At 42.4% G+C, this 22,904-nt stretch overlaps 1 protein-coding gene across 1 annotated transcript in view; it reads right to left on the bottom strand.

Moving 5' to 3' along the window:
- The window catches only part of GNAI2 (G protein subunit alpha i2), a 128,068-nt gene that overhangs the window by 42,837 nt on the left and 62,327 nt on the right, over window positions 1–22,904 (bottom strand). Inside the window, exons 2-4 of the mRNA XM_080996474.1 lie at window positions 8,685–8,727; window positions 5,188–5,329; window positions 205–365 (exon numbers count right to left, since the gene is read on the bottom strand). Of these exons, the coding sequence (XP_080852600.1) occupies window positions 205–365; window positions 5,188–5,329; window positions 8,685–8,727 (346 nt within the window). The remainder of the gene's footprint in view (window positions 1–204; window positions 366–5,187; window positions 5,330–8,684; window positions 8,728–22,904) is intronic.

Consider the following 22,904-nt stretch of genomic DNA (forward strand, 5'->3'; position numbering starts at 1 on the left):
CCACTGTACATAGGCCTGTTAATTGTCACATTTAGTTTAGCCCTGACTGAGTGGCTTTGGAGGGTCACTCAAGTCTGCTACATCTTGCCCCCTATATCACACTGGTTCCCCACACAGAGCAAAATGGCATTGCTCAAATGCTATTTAAAGTTCAGAATACGTTTACCCCAGCAAAAATAAAATAACCAAGGAAAAGTCACTCACTATGCAGCAGAGTCATTCAGCTGGTACTCTCGGGAACGATTAAAACAGGCCTGGACTCCGTTGTCTGACCACAGCCTCCTGATCACGTTGGACAAGTCCTCTGGCATGATCCCCTGCTCCTCTGCAGTGCAAGAGAGTGCAAACAACTGACGGGCATCATCCTGCAGGGGAAAACAAAACCCAGGTGGTGAGGCCCTTGAGCTCTCCTTGGCTCATCTGCAGAGCATCACACTGAAGCTCACATTTCACTCCCACACTCCTCCCAAGAGGGTCATCCCAGGGGAGGTGTGCTTTAGTGCTGAGCAATGGAGTAAAACATTCCCTAGGTGCAAAGCAGTTGCCCGTGCTGAATGTGTCAACATCTCTGCAAGAAGCCAGTGCTTAAAGACTTTATTGATTTAACAGCGCTAAACAAAGCTGACATCAGGTAAACAATTTGATGGTCAATACAGGAACACAATTACAGCTTATCTTTGGTTGCAGAAACTCTAGGGAACACCTAGTGGAAGCATGAATTTGCTGGTAACTTGACAGCGGGTGGACCTGAGCAGGATTACTCTGGAAAGGCGAAATTTATTTGGTGCTATCCACTTTCCCTTCTCAAAGACACAAAACAGAAAAGACAAACTGGCAAAAACATCAAGGTGCTAAATGCCTTTAATGCAATGGTCAGGAAACACTGAGAATCAAAAGTTAAAAGCAGAAACAAGGAACAAGAATTTCAAAGATGTTTCTCTTGTCAAAACAGCTCATTCAATTACAAAGACGAAGTATCCATGATTAAACTATTGTGAGTCTAAGCCCAATTCAGATCTCTCTGTAGAGGTGTGGCACTGCTGAAAAATTGCTCCCTTGTGGCCTGTTTACATGCTGAAACGGTGACAAATGGAAGATAGGATCACCCACAAACACTCTGTTCAAGCAGCTGATTCCCACTCCAGCGCTGCCTCTCCTTACGAAAATCCAGCTGCTGGTGTAGGAGTAACAACATGAATGACGAAATCCCATGAGGTTGGAACGTGCTTACACTGAGGATGCCCAACCGCAACAGAATGGCCTTCCGTGACTCTAACATGGCAACACTATTATATGGACTTGACTGAAGGCAGCTGCAACATTTTTGGGGCAGAAGCCGAACAACACATGGGACCAAAGGATGGAGAAGACTGCAACAGAGAATGTTGTGTGAATTAGGTACTTCTGCCTGATGGAGATGTGAAACTGCAAATCCTGCCTATTGCTATACTACCATAAATTGGTCCCGTAAAAAGGTCACTTTTACATCATCTGCTTTGAGGGTCAGAAAATGCACATTGTGGAAAATGCATAATGAGCCAGGAGCACCACTCACACTGTCCCCAGTCACATAGGTTTCTCTTTGTCAAACCTAGAATGTCGCTCAGAGAACCAAAACTCTTAAATTTATCCTTAAGGGGAAAGCTCAGTGGTATAGCATCCACCTTCCACACAGAAGGCTCCATGTTTAATCCCCAGCATCTCCAGGCTGGGCTGGGAGAAAACCCTCTCTGAAATCCTGGAGAGCCACTGCCATTCAGTGTAGACATTACTGTGCTATATGGACCAGTGGTCTGGCTCAGTACAAGCCAATTTCCTATGGTTTCTTCTATAAACATGACTTGCTTGAGTATAAGTCTGGAGAATAGAAGAGTGAGGTAGGATTGATAGCCATATTCAAGTACTGTACCTGAAGGGCTGTTTTCTCCTGCTCTGGAAGGTAGGACACAAACCAATGGATTCAAATTACAAGATAGAGGAGATTCCAACTAAATATTAGGAATGATTTTATGACAGGAAGAGTTGTTCCAACAGCGGAATGGACTGCCTTGGAAGGTGGTTTTTAAGCAGAGGTTGGATGGCCAATTGCCAGGGATTATTATTTTAGTCATGATTCCTGCATGGCAGTGGGGGGTCCCTTCCAACTCTGCAATTCTATGATTCTTTAAAAGAAGAAAAGGAATATATGAGGTACTTTCCTGCTGTGTGAAAATTTATTCCATTTGACTAGTGGCATGGACGTGCTCATTTTACTAATAATAAAAAACATGGTTGTTCTAGTATTTTAGAAAGTAGCTGCTACGGACATTCACCTTATTGACCACAAGAAACTTGCTACCAATAGATTAAAGGCAATCCACTCCAATTAGTTTCTGGGCAAAAGATCAACCTTATTTCTCTTACAACTCATTGTTATACCCTCTAACAAATTCAATCTGGCACCAGCCAGTTTCTGCAGCTAGATAGCATTGACCTAGAGAAAAAAGTACTGCATTTTCTCCCACTTTTCTCTTTGCTAAAGTTTTGGTTTTATTATTGCATTTATATCCACCTTTTATCTAAGGAGCTCAAAGTAGTGTTCTCCCCTCCCTCATTTAATCCCCACAACACCCCTGCAGATTAGACTTAGCTGAGATTCCTGCACTGCAGGGGGTTGGACTAGATGACCCATAAGGTCCCCTTCCTATTAAGGGGATGAATCTATGAATCTATGACTGACCCAAGGTCACTCAGTGAGCTTCATGGCCAAATGGTGATTTTAACCCTGGTCTCCCAGGTCCTAGTCCAACTCTAACCACTAAACCACACTGGCTAATCCCTTTGCCTACTCCAAGTATCCTTTCTATACTTCTAGCTTTTATACTGACACTTAAATTCTGGGTTCATCAACCTTCATAGCAGCAACACTAATGGCTCACTTCACCCACCCCACTATCACCAACAGCCCCGCACCAGTTCAGGAGATTTCCATCCTCCGCCATAATGTTTTGCTTTTCTCAAATGTCTGGATCAGTCCCTGATTGGCAGCCATCAGTCAAGCTGGTACCCCTAGTTGCAACATCTCAAACCTACGCCTTCAGCCTTCTTCCCATTTTTAAACTTAGTGGTGAAAGTTCCCCTCAAAGTTTAATTTTCCTTTCTTTCAAACTCAGACCTAGCCCACATTTGCAACTGGAAGTCACTCTCAACTGTCATGATTTGTCATGGATGTACATTGGGAAAGGGGATAGGGCAGCGGGATGCCAGGGTCATATCAGATTTGGGCTAAATAATAATAAAAAAAGGCAGATGCCATCTGCAAAATATATGTCACTCTGAATGCAATACATCTTTTGGTCGAAGTATATAATAACCCTGGGACAGAATGGCTCTTCCTCATTGAATAGCAGGAACCAAACAGTATGTTCCATTTTATGTAAACAGATGCCACTTATGCTGATAGTGAACAGCCAGAAGCACTTTTGGATGGGCATAAATCTGGCTCCTCTTAGCAGGTTTGCAAAAACTCTGAAGATGTTGTAATTTTTTTAAAAAACAAGCAGTGTGCAATTAAAATATTTGGCTTACTTTTCTCCCTGTACATGCAAGTCTTAATCCAAACTGCTCAGGCAGCTACTGATGAAGAGCTGAGATACAGTTTTCCACTGTGACAAGATTCCACAGGGTTTTTTTGGTGGGGTGGGGTGAGAGAGAACATAACATTTCATACTCAAAAGAAACACTAGAGCAGTAGAGTCTTGCGACCATTTTGGACCTGAGAACGACTGTGGAGAGGAATTCAAGCCGATTCTCAAGGCTCCTTATATACAGATTGCTAAAAGAGCTGCCCTTTCAGCAGCAGCCTCTCACAAACGTTCAGCTGCATATACAGCAAAGCCCTATTCCAAGGCCTCTCCTTTCATCTACTCCAGTCAACACACTGCAAATCCACCCCTCCCCTCTGCTGCTCATGGCTCCACTCAGTTGCTTAGGTTACAGGTCGGTTGCAAACTGCTATAACCTTTTAAAAATTGCAACATTACATCATGTGCGCGCACACACCCCTTTCAAAGGATGTGTCATCACATCCTTCCTCCATATTGTTTATGGACATTTCTTATCCTGGGGGATTCTGTGGGGAATTGCTTGGGAGAGCAAAAAACAGAATTCAGACAATGAACAGCTTTCTGTTTGTGTACATTATGATTAATACTTAGGAAGTTGTCCAGAACCACAAAGAGCTACGTTGCTGCCCTTCGCTGCTTTTAGACTGACTAAGTGGTCCGTGTACAAAGATAAATGCAAAAGGGCATCCAATGTGAGTTTGCCTGGATTGAGGTGATGACCAACAGCCTGTTGTTACAAGCTCACTTTAGCTTTCCACCATTCTGATCTGTAATCTATAGTTATTTATGAGATGTCCACACTCGCTACATTTCCCCTTCTGCTGATTAACAGCATTGTTTCTGTTGTAGCTCTGCTGACTTGAGCCATTCTGACAGCACAGACAGATGAACCCAATCAAATGCGAAAAACAACAGAGTATTGTCGCATTTTAAAGATGAATGAGTTAATTATGGCACAAGCTTTTTTGTGGACCAGCTTCAGCTTCATGAGATGCACGAAATATTATCTAAAGTTTGAAGGGTGGTGGTGGTGGGTGGAGCATAACTATGTGTCCGTATACCTGAACTCAGGATAAGACAATTCGTGCATCTGATGAAGTGGTGTCTAACCCACAAAAGCCTTAATAAACGAGTTAGAAGGTGCCACAAGACTCTTTGTTGCTCTTGCTGCAACAGACGAACACGACTACATTTTCATTTTAACCAATATGCTTCAGTCAAGACGTTAACAACTTAACAAAGTGTTGGCACACTGTCAGAGGACTTTGCATCAAAGTCACCCAAGTTCTATGTCTGGGCATGAAAAGTCAAATTCTGCAACACAAATGAAGCAGTCAACTCGTGTATGCACAGTGTCTTCTGACTAATTCTCTGATTTATTTTTTTTTTAAAAAAGACAGAGGGGAGGGATGATGGGGACGAATGCCTCATACCTCAGGACCCCTGGGATGCCCCATTTGAAGGGAACAAGCACAATTTTCAAATTTAGTACTGGGTGAAGATGTCAGGAAGGATTTTGAGGTCTACTAATATGATTAGAGAGAGCCAGTTAGCAACAAGGAAGGGAGGGAAGGAAACTCACTGCTCTGGCAGGGTCTCCAAAGTCGATCTGCAGGTTCCCCATCGCTTTGATGATAGCCATTATGGACTGAATGGTGTTGCTGTAAACCACTGCTTTGTACTGTCGGCACTCCTCTTCTGAGTATCCATCCTCATGGATAATCCTGGAAAAGAAGAGAACAGAGAACGATCCAAAATGTGAGCATGTCAAATGCAAGAGGCCTGCAATGGATTTCAAATTTTTGCTGCATTCCTTCTCATAAAATATTTGTGCTAAGAGAAGTCACTAGCAGTGGGTGCCCCATGCGACAATACTACAGCATAAGAGCAAGTGGTGAGAAGGAAAAATTCAGTTAAATTCAGAATATGCCGAAGGACACATTCCCCTTACGTGACAAATTCCCAACTCAACCCATTTCAGAAACTTGCTTTGCCTTCAATTTGTAGAAGTGTCTGGGTGGGTTCTGGGGGTTACTTCCCCCTATTTGTGGGAGAGGGCAGTGATGATAAAATAATGCAAGCAGGTTATCTGAAATGGCTCACTATAATAATTTAATAATAATTTATTATTTATACCCCGCCCATCTGGCTGAGTTTCCCCAGCCACTCTGGGTGGCTTCCAATCAAGTACTACTAATAGTAGCATAGAGACAACTACACTGTTAAGTTAGGGGTTGGGAACCCCAGGCTCAGGAGAAGTGTCCTGAGTCTCAGAGGACGCTTTGCAGGACATGTCTGCAGGCAACACCTCTCATTGGCCCTGCTCCAAACCTCCTCGAATGCTTTTCCTTGGCTGGAAACTGCCCCCTGAACTGTGATAATGGCTCTTGCTTACCACACCCACACTAACCATCCAGAGAGCGAACTGCCTCTGAAGTGTCCAGAAACTTCTGCTGGTGGAGAATGCGGAAGCCAGACAGTTAACCAGATTGTGTAATTTCCTTCTTAAAACAGCTACACTAGTTTCTGGTTCATTTCCACACACAACTAAAATTGCTGTTTATGACCTAAATAGCTCTAAGCTTAGGAACAGGATAACTGAAGGAATGTCTGCTCAATAGTAAATACCTTACAAAAAACCCACATGTGCCAGCCAATTTCTGAGTATCGCTTCATGGGGATGGGGGGGCATTTTCCGTGGCTGCTCCCAGATTGTGAAATGCACTCCCTAGACATGTCTGCCTTGCCCCTCCATTGATGGCTTTTCACAGTAGTATGTTCAGACAGGCCTTAACCATGTGAGATAAATATTTTTCTTTCTTTCTGGCATATTGTTTCTACCACCATTTGTATTGTTTTATTAGTATTTCATCTACTCCTTTGCTGTGTTATTTATATTTATATTTATATTTATTGCTTTTTATCACTTTAAATTTATTGCTTTTTATTACTGAATTTGATTATTTTGGTATTTATTGCTGCTGTCCAGCTGCCCTGGACACAACTAACTGAAATATGGGAATACAGCTGTGAGCAGCAACAACAACAAGAGAGCAGCTCTCTCTCAGCCAGAAAACAATCAACTATGGCAATCACACAAGTCCAGGCTAGGAACCCAAGCTTCACAATAGCAGCAGATTGAGATCAAGCTTTTGCCTCCCTGGGCTATTTTCCTAATAGCAGAGCTGAAATTGACTTGTGGTCTGCTGTAGCTGCACTGCTGCTAGGAAGGCTCTGAAAGGCACACCAGCTGAGAAATAGACCATCTGCTTGTCGATTTAGCCAGAGGCAACAATTCAATTCAATCAGCGTGAAAGAGAAAGTTTCTAACTGGCCACATTGTTCAAAGCCTGAATCTACTCGGGGAAATGGGGCCAGTTGCAACCGGCCCGGCTCAGCTCTAGGATACTGCTGTGACGAGCATCATAGAAATGCTTCAAACCAGCAAAACCCAGCGCGACAGAAAAGACAACTTCTCAGCTCATCTTGCTCTACGCTGAGCGCAATTCCATGACAGGAGGCCAGCTTAATAGACTTAGTCTCATTCCTCTGCCAGCCACGACCAACAGAAGCAGAAAATATAAATTAAAATGTTCATTGTAAATGAATGTTTATCTTTTTGAAATTCCAGTAACTGCTAAAGGCCAAAGACCCAATATGCTGGCATGATATATATACAGTGAGGAGGGTGTGTGTGTTTAAATTAGGGGTTGTCTCTTGCTAATCTATATGGACAGCCAAAAGAATAATTATTCTTTCCGCAGCCAGAGAAAGGTTTTAGACAATGCCCAAGAACACCCTGAGAGTTGGCTGAAAGGCTAATCTTTCCCTTGGCTTAATGCTTCAGTTTCCTACTTGCTGAAACTGTTCCAACTGGGATCCGGGTTTATAGGATAAGTCAGTAGGGGGAAGAATTCAAAGCTCTCTATGTCGGCTGCCTCTCCACTGTCAACAGGGGTCTCCCCAGCAGATCTTAACACCCAGACAAGTCAATGTGGGAGGAGGCATTCAGATATGTGGGTACATGCATTTTTAAAATATCTTCATCTCCTTGAAATATTAAAAGGCAGCTTGCCCTTCAACTACCAGGAGATTTACATTTTCACTTTGAAAAGTTCACATATTTCTCAAAATACAGCAGGTTGAGGAGTTTGTGCCACATATCCAAAATTAGGCACAATCTAAACAGCAACTGAGTTGTAAACGGCAGCAAGTACATTTTGTTTTCTCACCTCCTGATCTTATGGAGAATAAGTGCCACGATGGAAAGCTGGTAAAGGCTGAATGGAAATGCAACGAGGATTCTGTACTGCTGCTGCTGCTACTAAAAGTGTCCTTCTACCACCTTCTTGTTCCAACAGGCTTTTGGGAAATGACTGCTTTTAATTAAAGGGCTGGTGCTGTTTTTATTGTAATGTTTGTATGTTTTCAACAGACTGTATACATGTATATAGTTTTAATTATTTTCATATATAATTGTTTGTTTTTTCTATGTTTTAGTGGCTCTTGTTTTTATTTGTAGGTTGCATTGACCCGTCAAGGAAAAAGGTGGGGTATAAATATTTAACAACAGCAACAACAACAACAATACTGTACAATTAAAGATCACATTTGTAGCTGCTACTGATTTTTAAGAGTGGCTCTTCGCTCTCTCTGTTCTATAGAAAAATAAGACAGGCAAAACATAATTCCAACATGGAATTATGGAACATGGAAAGAAAGTAGTAAATAGTATTATGTATGCATAGCAAAAATCTGTGTCTATTCTGGTGGGTGGGTTGGTGTATACACAGGAATGGGGAACCTGTGACCTTCCAGATGTTGTTCAATTACAACTCCCATCAGCCCACAGTCAACATGGTCACTAGTCAAGAATGATGGGAGCTGTAGCCTCATCTGGAGAGTCGCAGGTTTCTCATCCATGGTGCAAAGCTACAGTTGGCCACCAGCTAATTATGACACTTATCATTCCTTTAAGGTTTAAGAATGCAGGAAGCAGCCACTGAAATACCACCACAACAAAGCGGTGAATATATCAATGAGAACTCCTACAATATTTGAACAAAGAAGAATGCTTACTTCATCTGTTTTACGATTGTGCTCTTCCCAGACTCTCCTGCACCTGTAGAAAATAAAGAAAACTTGTAAGATACAGGCCTTTGACTCTGGCATTCAAGTGTATAACCCCCCCTCCCCCAGCCTCCTGAACTCAGATTCAACATTAGGTCTGATAATTGCCAGCCCTGGCAGGCTTCTTCTGAGAACCTAGTTTTAAACCGAGGCTTTCCACTTACTTTAGGAGAGTTACCTGGATTGGTTTCAGTTAGGGTTCACAATGGTCACATGGTTGCCAAACCCAAGGGGGGGGGGTGGGAGTGGAGTGAAATAAATTTGCACAAGACAGGAGTGGTGCAATGCCTACAGCGAAATGCCATTCCCTTAGTCCTGCTTCCACTATTTTACGGAGCTCCAAAAAAGGGGAAATAGAAAAGCACACAGTTTCAGGACAGGAGATCCACTATGAGAGACAGCCACCAAGAATGCCAAGGTAGTTTCCTGGACTTACTGCACAAAGTGAACACCACATCCATTTCTGAAATACAAAATGCATTACACACTGCACATCAGAGAGGATGGATTTCAACAGTGGAAATCCCTAATCCCATAGATCTGGTGACTATAAGCTACATTAGTCTTAATCAGCAGATCTGATTTTTAAAAAATTGATCCAGCCAGTCCTCACCTTGGCTAAACCCTGAGTAACAACCAAGACTAAAGGACTTAAAACAGATGAAAAGTAGAGAGCTATGTGTGGTACTGTGCATCCTGTCTCCTCGGGAGATTTTCCAGTGACCACACGTACGCCAAATAGTGTGAAACTTCACGAGACTGATAGAGAAAGTCTCTGGGGAGATGATAAATATTTGTATTCCTGCCAAGTTCACGCAGGCACCCAAGAGCCGTTCTGTAGATGCCTGCCAGATTCTTCACCGTGGTATCAATATCTCATAATCAACAACGCCAAAGGCTGCAGAAATCTGAGGCTCAGCCATCAGGTAGGGCTGCAGGTGCTGCACAGAGCTGCTTTGGCTTTGGTGCAGGCAGCAGAGCCTGGTGGCGGCTAGCAAACAACCATTCTACTTGAATTACCTCATAGGCTCCTATTAAAATACAATGCTGTGCACTGCTCCGGGGGGGGGGGGGGAATAGGCAGTGCTATAGTTTCCTCCACCCCTAGAAAAACAGAAAGAGACAGCAGCACAGATTTGCTTTCAGCAGCGTCAGGTAGGTTTCATGCCATCTGGCTTGAAGCCACATTCCTTGAGAGCCAGAAGATTTAATACATAAGAGAAAGCAGAAGTAGCAAGATAAACTGCAATTCTAAGAAATATAGATGGCCCATGAAAGATTAGATACAGGCTTGTAAGCATTTTATTGATTTACGTTATTGATTCCATTTATATCCCACCTTTTTCCTCCAGGGTGGCGTACACGGTTTCCGCCCTCCTCATTTTATCCCCACAACAACCCCGTGAGGTAGGCTAGGCTGAGAAAAGACAGTGACTAGCTTCATGCCTGTGTGCGGGTTTGAACCCTGTTCTCCCAAGTCTTGGTCCAACACCCGAACCACTGCACCTAGTGGCAAGTTACAAATCACTTCCAAGTAATCAGGAAGAAAAGTTGTTTTACAGGAAAGAAATAAGATGTGTTGTTGTTGTTAATCCCTTTAGGTCCCCAGCGTAGCAAAAAGCAGCAACCTGTGGGCAGACCAGCTAGTGAGTACTTTTGTAGGCTAGTAAAGAATTACTGGTATTTGTAGAGCTGCATTAAACAGGCACAAAGCTTTTAAGAAAACAGTCCTCCATTAAGAAATGTAACAAAATGCTCTTTCTAGCAATGCAAAACCATTTTTCCAGGATCCCGACTTTTATGAAATCTAGTGGTTACTGATGCAGAGAAAAATATCACAAATGGAAATGCCACATGCCTATGTAAGTCTGAGAAGAGAATGTAGAAGCTCAAGGGATTTGCTTTGTCCATACGTAACCATTTCTAAAATATATCTATTAGCAATTCCATTTCTCATCCAAGAGGGAGAAAGGTCACAAATCTGCACCCTGTACAAAAGTGACATCCCATCTGGCACAAAGGTTTTGGCCAGCTGCTTTCAAACTAATAGTTTTTATGATCAGGCCTGAATATTTGCATTCTCATCTCTATTTCTCATAAAAAAAATGCTAAGCCCTTATGGAAGTGGAGAAAGGAATGTGATCTTAACTTCAATCCAACCATAAGGGGTCAGAGGTCAGAAGGTGAAAAGTTTTTATAATAAGGGCTCACAACTTTAGGGACTGGTGTATCAACGTACACTTAGCACAGACAGTGTGAGCAACACTCAATGCCTTAGGGACAAAAAGGAACTCTTAATGAGGTAGTCACATGACAAGATGGTGATTGATGCATGATCAGCTGCAAGTACTCTTTCATAGGGGCTGTGAATTCATGCATGCCGCTTATGCTGCAATCCTATATACAGGTGGGAGTAAATCCCATTAAACTCAATGGGTCTTACTTCTGAGTAGGTATGTATAAAAGTACACTATCAAAGCGTACTTTCAGTAAGGCTTTTGACGAAGTCCCCCATGATACACACACACACACACACATTTTTTAAAAAGGCATCAATGCAGACATGGACTGATGCCCACAGTAATTACATTTCTGACAACAGGAAGGTATGCAAATATTCTAGAAATTGGTCCCGTACAGCAGAATGCCACAAGATGACTGGAAAAGAGCTGGGCCAATTACCCGCTGTTCTGTACCATGTAGCCTGCGCAACTATAAAATTCTTAGATGCCTTCAGAGAAGAAAATCTGGGAAAGCAGGTAAGGTTTCTTCACTAAGATCCATCCACACAATCATATATTATGTAAGGATCGTTAAAGCTCTGTGGGGGGTCACTCTCTGCCGCAGTTAAGCCTCACTATTAGCAGGAGGGATCTTCTTACTGTGCATCCTATTAACACGTTCACTAACAAGCTCAGATCTGCAAGCTGCTGTTTGCAATGGCACAGCTGTTCAGAAGCTTCACAAGATCTCTCAATCCCAGCCCCTCAGACAGGGAAGTAATCCAGCTGGTCAGGTTGCAGTTAATTACTTCTAAACTTGAGGGAGGAAATGCTTTGGCAGCCTAGTGACAAATTTCAACTTCAACAAGCACAACTTTCCAAATATTTCATGGTACCATTTTGCAACACGAAGCATAAAGTTGAACCAGAATTCCCACTTGCCAACAGTGTAAAAATGTCCAGCTTTCGGTCTATGAGCAAGTCATGCTGCTTGTATTCAGTCGCTTACAATTGCCAGCCAAACCCCCAAACAAATCGGATTGTTGAAGACAATTCGTTCCAGCACCCACAAGCACATGCGGCGACAAGGACCAGCGCACAACGACACAGTGTGCATTGTTCCCTGGGGGTTAACATTCAGCCATGGAAATAGGCTTAGAGCTGAAAGCCCAGCACATGAGAACTCAACATTAAACAGAAAGCTTTTAGACAACCTCAGTAGCTGCAGCCTGGCTATACACAGCCCAGAGACACAAGAGAAAATAGGGGGATTTATGCTTCAGATTAACCCTTGCTTTGCAGAGATGAAAACACGGGCCGGATAGATAATGAACTGGGAAGAGGTGGTGAGGGTAAATTGAAGAATTCCTCAAATTCTTCTTTTAAAATAAGTTGAACTCTGTGAGTTGATTCAAGTGTCAAAACTAATTATGATTCCTTATTTGCAATCTCCAAATTTCTGTTTTTTGATACAAAGCAGTTTATTCTGGACATTATTATTATTATCAAACATATGGTCACTGTTTGCAATGGGTTCAAAACTGTCAAATTAGATCATCCCACTTGGCTGTGCTCAAAACCTGTTGTTGGTAGGAAAAGGTGTGTTAGTTTAGTCCATTTCCCAATAACACTAATGCACATGAGCACCAACAGCTGGTAACTGAAGGTTCTCTGCCAGAGCAGTATTATCTGACACACCCCTTTGGGGAAGGCATGCATGTTAAACTAGTTCCTCCCTGGGCTACTGTGAACATCAGTAACCTCACTGAATTTGAAATATGCATGGCTTTCCCCAACATGATCCAATTTACGCATCATCCCAACACCAAGGGATTCTTGTGGAAGAGAGGATGTGAGGTCATTCATTCCCCTCAGCCATGTAATTTATGCCTACCAATGAAAAGGGGCCATCTCTTGACTTTTTGAAAAGAGGAACTCATATGTTCTTATTCTTGGCTTGGGTCTTCCTGGCCACCCAAGCTGTAAGAAGCATCTGAGCATGCTATTCAGAGGCTGACAAGGTCTTCAAGAGCCAACTCTGCAGTGATCTGGAGAGGGAAAAATACCGTATTTTTTGCTCCATAAGACTCACTTTTTCCCTCCTAAAAAGGGGAAATCTGTGTGCGTCTTATGGAGCGAATGCAGGCTGCGCAGCTATCCCAGAAGCCAGAACAGCAAGAGGGATTGTTGCTTTCACTGTGCAGCGATCCCTCCTGCTGTTCTGGCTTCTTAGATTCAGAATATTTTTTTTCTTGTTTTCCTCCTCCAAAAACTAGGTGCGTCTTGTGGTCTGGTGCATCTTATAGAGCAAAAAATACGGTGCTCTTTAAACTCAGGAAGGTTATTCACTAAGGAGAGGAGTTGTTCCTCCTTGGGACAGCAAGGCCTGTGATGACAGCTCCCCAAATAATTTATGCTCATTATTGCCTAGACCTGTCCAGTGGAATGGATGACCTAGCTGCACAGAAGTGGAAAGATTTTGGCAAGCCTAGGAAACAAACCAATACCAAATGCAGGAAACTGTCATTCATAGCATGCTTTTACCTTAGAAAACAAGAGCTTCCCATGCTTTCACCTGTTATTGCAAGTAAGTGAGTGTCGTGATACTTATGCATAGGAATAAACATCAGAGGATTTCCTGCGGTCACTCTCTCCTGGTCAGGGTGGGTGGGGGCGGAGGGCACCAAGAGCTGTCTCTCAGGCAGCAAGCACTAAAACAACAACACTACATTTAATAAATGAAGAGCTGGCTTGCGAGAACCCGTGCTCTCTTCCCCAGGCAGCATCTATGGGTAGAACTGGTGCCTGTCACAATACAAAATAATGAGCAGAGGACATGCTGCAGACACTATCCACCACACTGTGTCAGCTCTGAAGATCAAGCCAGCTGGCTTGCTAGTGGGGCCAGCACAGAACCACAGCTGCTCCAGTCCTTTCAAGAACAGCAATTGTCTCTAATCTTGGTTAGACACCCCAGCGGCAATCTCCTCACCCCTACCAAGGCCAAAGGTCACCAGATGCTCCCACAGGCATCCTGCTGTCAAACGGACTGGTACAAGGAGTGGGGCTGCTTCCAACATGTGTTGTTTTTTAAAAACTGTTATTCTTGCCCTTCATTTTATATACTGCGAGCCACTCTGCACGCCATTTTGTGGGTGGAAAAGTCGCTGCCAGCTTATTTGTATGCCACTTTACCACAAAATTGTGCCCAAAGTGGCTCATAAATGAAAAAAATAATACAACATTTTTTAAAAACGTATTAAGAACAATTAAAACAAAACAAAAATTTGTTTTTTGTAAAACAAAAAATTTAACAGCTTAAAGCGAAACAGGAGAGAATAGTGTCTAACACAAAAACAAAATGGTAATATATATACTGTGCTTGTGGGAGGGAGACACTGGGTTGTATTCAATATAGCTTTAAAGCAGATCATTCCCATCAGCAGAAGAATTCCTCCTTGTGCAGAGGACCTTCTCCCCTTCTCCTCTTCCTGCATTCTCCAAAATGTACTAAGGATTTCCCCCAACATTCCAGAGCAGATGGTGCAGAGGACACATGACAGGAGGAGAAGAGAGGAATCCCAGTGGACTTGGCTGCCCACTGTTCCCAAAGGAAGCTGACCACTATTAACTTGCAGGCCTTGGCTGACACTAGCCTTCCCCAACCTGGTGCCCTCCAGATGTTTTTGCACTACAATCACCAGCTATGCTGGCTGGGACTGATGGGAGTTGAAGCGCAAAGGAGCTGGAGGCCTCCATCTTAGGGAAGGCCAGTCTATGCAATGCCTGTTGCAGGAAAAGAAAAGCGAGCAAACTTCCTAACATTTCCAACGAAAAGATCAAAGTTGTTTCATTTGGACTCAATCTGTCATGTTTTGTTTCTTATTATGACATTTGCCAGATTAAGGATGTGAAGCTTCAGAACTACAAAGGTGGCTGTGACATTAATTTGCTAGCATTTGCTAGAAAACAGGTATGTTATAGAAGTTGCTTCCCCAAGGATGTTGCTTTCCACCCTTGATTATTATAAATCAGCCTTCAGGCAAACTGTATCTTCTCACCAAGCTAGCAGTTCTTCCAGTGAGAGGAATGACCATGCATGAAACTTATTCAATCACAGGAATTTGCAAGCAACAGCATTCCACAAATGACCGTCCGGTTCCATCCAAGCAGAGCACAAATAGAAGCCCTGGAGCCTGGTCAGCTAAGACGGCCTGGTCCGTTTCCAGGTGCTAAGTGTCACATGCTCATTCATGGGTGGCCAAGCAGGAAGATAATCAAAATGAAAGAACAAGAAGATACAGCCAACACAAATGAACAGTGAACTTGTCATTTCTGAACAGAGAGAATGACAGAAACCTGAGGGTGCCCACAAATCAGTAGGTTTTGTACAACATAGGAAAACAACCCCCTAATAAAAACCAGCTGAGCACAAGTCAAAGTGACCCATAAGGTCACCGTTCTCCTATTCCCCATTTCAGACAACCATTACATTCTGGAACTCGTTGGTCTGATCTTTTGAGGAAGCTGTTAATATCAGTTGTGCTTTTCCCCCAGGAAACAAGTGACAGAAACAAGAATAGCAGAACCAGGGGTAAGGCAGTTGCAATATGAGTCCAGTGGAAAAGCTAACTCTTCACCATACTCAACTGGTTTTGAAACACATAGGACAAAAGGCTTTTAAAGACCACGCTTCATTAAAATATTTACTGTACCACCAAAAGATGCCTGCCCCAAACCAGAAGAGGACAGAAAACAGTTGCAGGAAAGCTTTATTGAAATGTCTGCAAGACAAGGCCTACAACCCCAAACACAGGGAATGGTGTTATTGGAGAATGCTTTCCTTCTTGATTTTCCTTCCCACTCCACTAGTTTGTTCACTAGTACTAATCTGTGATGAAGCACAGAGAAGCTGTTCAAACCATGAGAACAAATTGATGTTGAGTTCCTGTAGGTTTTTATTATTCTTTTCTAACTGGCTGTAAGAGATGACTGGCTGATGAATGAACATTAGAAATCACGTACACATGTAGATATGGAACAGATTCATTCAATAGCACATTGGTAGGAATCATACCTAATGAACCCTATCAGGGTTCTTGTACAATCCCCCCCCCCCCCCGTTTCCCCACATTGGCTCTGGGGAGGCCAGGAGAACCCTGGGACAGCACAGGGAGGGGATCATTCCACCTGGCAAGCTGAAATGTTTCTGCATTTGTAACTAAACGACACCAGATTCCAACCATTGCAGATTTAAATTTATCTTGTGTTCAGATTTATAATGCATCTTATCACTCACCAAGCAAATCCATGGCCTGAGGAACATAGGCCCACAGACTGAAGTGCCTCCCCCAGACAAGATGTGTTATTTATAGTTTCAATTAAGGAGCTATATGCTCAAAGTCAGCTCGTGTTTACAATCCCAATTCTATGCATTTTTACTCTGAAGTAAATCCTATTGAGTTTATCAAGGCTGTTCATCTCAAGAAGGAGTGCACAGAATTCCAGCCCTAAACACATAGGAGTTAAGCTTCCCTTTACATCCATTACCATTATCTCCCTATGGCAACAACGTTATTTAAAGGGGGCGGGGCCACTGATGCTGTTACTAATAAAAATGATATATGACAAAGGTAAAAAGTGTTTTTAAAAATTACTTCCCTAAAGTTATGTTCACATTGAGCATTAACCTTGAGGCTTATTTGCCTTCCTCTACCATTCAAACTGAGGGCAAATCCAAATTTTGGATCCTTAAATGGTACGGTTTTCTCACATTTGATTGAAAACGCCTCTGTATGAAAAAGCCATACACATTCTGTTGTGGTATAAAATCGGGGGGGGGGGGGGGGCACTTTCAAGCAAGTAATTTCCCACCTGAACACTGTTGTCATATTACTGTGTTAGACAACCACACAGTCTCAGCAGCTGAATGTCTGAGTCATACTCAGGAAAGAAACTGGAGTGAAGAAGGAACAAGAAGCATGGAAGCTTCTTTCTAGAGAAGTAATATTCTTAACTCCCACATAATTTGCTCATGTAAATGTTATGTCGCCTTCCCATTTTTCAGAATCATTCACCAAATCATTACAATTGAAATTAACACAGGAAAAGCTATTTGAAAATAAACTATAAAAATCAGTTTTACACTGTACTGTATTTACAGCTTCTTTTGAAAAGCACATAGCATTATTACTGTTCAGTTTTCTGCAACCGCCAGGCACCGTTTTCTGCTCTGCATTAAGAACCCTTCTTCATACTCTTGCACCCAGTATACTTCTTCACTATGATTTTGCCAATGATAATAAATGCAATTGCTCCTATCAGCAGAGAATCACAGAAATCCAACAGGCATTCAGACTGCCATATTGTGCTGACCTATCACAATGACTGGATAATGATGCATTTTTAAGCTAAGTCTGATGATCACAGGTGCTTGATCTGGAGACACACATGCAAACACACAGACAAAAAATTGGATCCTTTAATGACTGATCTACTAGTGCACACAGAACCATAAGAAAACAAGCTGACAAAACTGGTTTACAGAGAAGATTGCATCCAGACTTGAGAAGCAAGATAATCATTTACTGAAACGGTTGAATGCCTCTTTTTTATTTGCATTAGCGTCTGGTGTGGGCAAGACACCCAGATTCACATTAATAACCTAGGGTGTGCGCATTTTTGAGACACCCAGAGCAATAATTAAAAGCCCAAGAGGTCAAGGCTTCTAAATGAACCAATTGAAGGAGAGGAGGAAATTTAGCTTTGCCAATCTATTACCTGACAAGAGGACAACTGCTACTAACCATCTAATTAGCATCAGTTGTGTCTTAGGTACTAAGCACAGAGAAACTGTAGAGGTAGCTACAGAAAGCAAGATATCAATTTATCCTGTCTGCTATGGCCACATTGATTTTAATATGTTTTACAGTGAAATCTAGCAGCCCCACCCCCCAAATTTATTTATCATACTATAAACTTTAATCACCAGCTATGCCTCTCGTGTAGTTAATGATATATGCCTCAAAGCATTTCTGACATAGGGATGGGTCCATTATTACATTCTTGGGTATTTATCACCTGATTGGTGGATTCTGAACATGTCTCCCCTCTGTTACGTGGAGTCCTGATAAAATTATGAGCTGCAACTCATAAAGGGCTACTCCTTTTAATAGAGGAGATGTGGTCACATGCCTGTTTGCTGCACAAAGGAAGAGCTCTTCTAAGTGCTGATTCAATTACCAGACGGTGCTTGCCTGAACAATATTTCATTTGTTATGTACAAAATTGGCTATATAATTATGTTGATATTGTAATTATCTAGTCAACAGCAAAGTCGCTTCCTAAACAACATACAAATTAAACTCTCTCGACATTTGAAGTTTGCCACCAGCAATGACAAATACAGGGAAGTCTTCTAACTGGAATCCCGCTGGGACCACACAGCATTTATCAGCAACTGTGTGTACTTTGCTGCTGCTCTCCACAGACTGATTGCTGAGCCACTGCCTACAATTTGCACAATTCATCCTGAAGTTCTTGCAGTTCACCACATAAGATACAGGTGATCAGCACTCAGCGGAAAAACTGTGTTGCAGCAATTATATTGCTGCTTAGCTCCCTTCTCCTGAGCAAACTCATGCCGCGCTTCCCAAATGCAAGTTCTTCTACACTTGATCTCTAGCATACGAAAGCAACTTATGCACACAATGCTGCACTGGCCACAATGGACACACAGTTTCAAAAACGGCTGTAAGAAGAAATGGGCACTAAATACACCTTCAAACATAACACCCTTATTCTGAAGAAGCAATTCTGAATCCATGGAAACAGTTTTCCTAAAACTAAGTGAACACCCTTTTAGGTGTCCTTTTCCAATGGTATCTTCTGCAGCAGTGATGGCTAACGGGTAGACCTTATACAACCAGCTGAAGGCTTTATGTGGCCCTCCTTGATATGTGAAAGATGGTGGCAACAGCTTTGGGGAGGACTCCCCTGATTTCTGACCCCTTTTCTTTACCTTCTCCCATAATTCCCACTGCTGTTGTGAGTGCCCTGCTGTTATTTTCAGATAATTCACAGTGCATTCTGTCCAGCATTCCCCTGCCCAAGCAATTTGAGTTGCTTTTAAGTGTTGCTTACTTCAGTGTTCAGAGTGCTTCTACAGCCCTCATGAATAACTCACTTCTTCAGTAGTTTCGGCTACCACTGCTCAGCAGTTGGCTGTCATGCTTTTCCTGAGAAAGATAAGCCTGCACAATTTGTCCAGGGAGCTGCTGCAAATATCATGCAGGCAGCACCTGGACAAGCTGAAGCACTGCAGCAAGCAGCTTCACACTTTCAAAGGTGGTGGGGTTACCAGTGAGTAAGTCAGCTTAATGATCAAAAGTGCTATTTGATCTTCCTCAAGGCTGTTAAGTAAAAAGGCAGCCAGCAATGCAATGCAATGCAATGCATGTAAGATTGAATGAATGTGGAGGAAAGTAGGGGGAGTTTTTGATGGTAGAAGAAAATAAAGGTAATGTTGTGGGGAAATTGATCTATTTAATGGAGCATAAATTGACGGGCTGATTAATTAGGGGAAATAGGAAAAGGAGGGAGCATAAATTTATCAAGGTGGAAGGCAATGAAAATAATTTTGGAGAACATAGTGACAGAAGGGGTACATTGTTGAAGCACAAATTGATTTTTAACTATTAAAAATATGGTGGGAATAGTATTGAGAAAGGGATAATCATGCGCACCTCCTTGAACTCCTTAGAGGAAATATGGGGTATAAATGAAATGAATGACTAAATTAAATGGTTCCAGTTACAGACGGGTAGCCGTGTTGGTCTGCCATAGTCGAAATAAAAAAATTCCTTCCTGTAGCACCTTAAAGACCAACTAAGTTAGTTCTTGGTATAAGCTTTCGTGTGCATGCACACTTCTTCAGATACACTTCAGTGTATCTGAAGAAGTGTGCATGCACACGAAAGCTTATACCAAGAACTAACTTAGTTGGTCTTTAAGGTGCTACAGGAAGGAATTTTTTTATTTAAATTAAATGGTTGTGTCTTAACAGTAACACCACTCTGTTCCTAGTTTGCTTGCACAATGTCTGCCCTACTGACACAGGCAAACACACACAAATACTGATCATGATTGCTGTGTTTTCCAAAAGAACTGACACCCCTGCTTTGACATCCCACCCCCCACTTCCCCAGGAGGGTTGGCCAAGATGAGTCAATGTGGCCCTGGGCCCAAAACAGGTTATCCACCCTTGTTCATATAGAGTAAATAAAATGCTGCTGGGATTTTCATTATTATTATTATTATTATTATTATTATTATTATATTAGCTATTCATCATAACTAAATGCTTAGGATAAAAAGCTACACATATCAGGCCCTTCATCAGATGAAGCAATCAAGTTACAGTGGTGCCCCGCAAGACGAATGCCTCGCAAGACGAAAAACTCGCTAGACGAAAGGGTTTTGTGTTTTGTGAGTTGTTCCGCAAGACGAATTTCCCAATGGGCTTGCTTTGCAAGACGAAACGTCTTGCGAGTTCTTGCGAGTTTGTTTCCTTTTTCTTAAAGCCGCTAAGCCGTTAATAGCCGCTAAGCCGCTAATAGCCGTGCTTTGCAAGACGAAAAAACCGCAAGACGAAGAGACTCGCGGAACGGATTAATTTCGTCTTGCGAGGCACCACTGTATTGCTTTGTGTGGTTCTAAAGAATTGATACCAGATTGTGAGTAACTGTACCTGGTTTGGCTGGCAGCACCACTTAGCCCCTTCCTACAGAAATAACAAACAACACTGTGTGTGTGTGTGTGTGTGTGTGTGTGTTGACATGCGTTTTGAAGTGGGCGTATGGACAGCAGGTAGATCTTGTAGAAAGTCTTTATTATAGGGACAGATGGCACCAGCAATGTAGAGTAGAGTGCCCAGGGTCTTTCTAGTAAAGCAGAAATAAAATCAGGCCTGTCACAAATGGGGTTTTAATTGATCCCCCAGAGATGAGATGCCACCAATTCGTATTGAAACAGACCATATGTTTTCTAAACACACACACACCATTTTAATTAGTCACGAGAATTCAACAGAGCACAAGACACTTTACTGAAGTATGTATTATGTCGCAGAGACTTCTGCTCAAAAGATAAGGAATTTTGATATTAAATATCAGGATCTATCAATATACTGTATACAATTTATAGTCATGCATGTGCTCTTTTAAAGCTCCTACAGAGTTCTTCAGTTTCTCAGTCAATTTAGTTCATAGTACATGGATTCACTATGTGATTTAAAGTGAATCTGGCATCGAAATCAAGGAAGACAGGTTTTCTAATGAGGCTGCCTTAGCAACGTGCCAAAGACAGGCGCTTTCCTCAAACCTGTAAATCATTTCTTCTTTACAAACTGAAAATTGGTATCATTGATCAGGAAAGGCCTAGGTGAACAAGTCTGCATTCAGGAGGCAGTGAAAACTCTGCAAAATTGGTGCCTAATTTTTTATTATTATTATTATCATCATCATCAACAACAACAACAACATTTCAGGAAGGAGACAATTCCACAAGCTAGACACCAAAAGGGAAAAGGTGGCTCTCCCCCAGTTGTCACCAGACTTCTTCAGGCTGCAACAAAACCAAGAAGGCCTCATCCTGAAAACTCATTAAGCAGACAGGTTTGCATGGGCAAAGACACTCCTCCTTCAGGTAACTAGGTCCCAAATTGTTTTTGTATGTGTTGAAATTCCATGGTGCGCATGTATTCACCTTAACTGCAGTGCACATGAACACTTTGGGTGCACGACAGGGCTCAGGATAATTTTTGCTTTCTGTTTCAGAAGCTGGATTTGCACACCACTTATTGGCCATTAAATAAAGCAGCTGTCCCCACCCACCCCAATCTCACACTGTGCACAACAGTGTTCGAAATTAGCCAGGCGCGTTTTGCGACTGGCACAGGTCCAGTTACAACCGTGTGGAGAACTCCGGATGCCAGGCTGGTGAACGACATCTCCATCTGGCTGTTCCCTCCAGCAGAAGTGCTTGTTTACTGCATTTCTAGCCCACCTTTTTCTCCAGGGAATACATGGTTCACTCCTTCCGCAGTTAATTCCTACAATAACCCCGTGAGGTAGGTTAAAAAGCTATGACTGGCCCACGGTCACCCACTGAGCTTCATGACTGAGTGGGGATTTGAATCCTGGTCTCCCAGGTCCTAGGTCCGACACCACTACACCACACTGGTTTCCTGGAGTACTTCTGCCATGGGGCAGCTATATAAATTAAGAAGGTAAATAAATACGGGAAAAGAAAAATGTCAGAGAAGGATCTGAAATATTTTCCTTGAAGCTTGAATTTGTCTTATTCTGGATTGTTTTATTTGATGTTTTAATGTGTTGTAAACCACTGAGAGATTTTTTTCCTTAAAAATATAAAGAGGTATAGAATTGAAATGAATAATGATAACAATAATAAACCCCATCAGAGCAGGGGGTATGGGTGCCTAGACATTTTGTTGTGGCGACCATAACCTAGGTTTAAGGTGCCATTTGGCAATTAGCTTATGTATCTGAGTTTCTAACATCGTGTACAACGCTGGCTGGCCGGCCCTTGTATCAGGCAGGAAACAACTCCCTCCCTCCTTTTTTAGAATTTAATTTGAAACAAAACCTAGAAGCAATGAATAATTGCTTATTCAGTCAGTCACTTGGGGAAAACCAACAACCCAAAAACTGAAAGCAGATTGCTTGTCACCCTTTCCCCTATACTTCAGTTTTCAATCAGCCAGGTATTTGTATTGGGTGCAAGAAAAGGGAGAAGAAATCCTTCTCCCCCACCTTGTTTTTGCTGTTTCAGTGCCTGTTGGTTTACAACCTAATGAATGCAGAAGTAATGAATGAAGTTTCAGAAATCAAAACCAAATCAAACATGTACACTTAAAAGAAGATTT

Source organism: Podarcis pityusensis (assembly GCF_964106645.2).
Source record: "Podarcis pityusensis genome assembly, chromosome: 2".
Taxonomy (NCBI): domain Eukaryota; kingdom Metazoa; phylum Chordata; class Lepidosauria; order Squamata; family Lacertidae; genus Podarcis; species Podarcis pityusensis.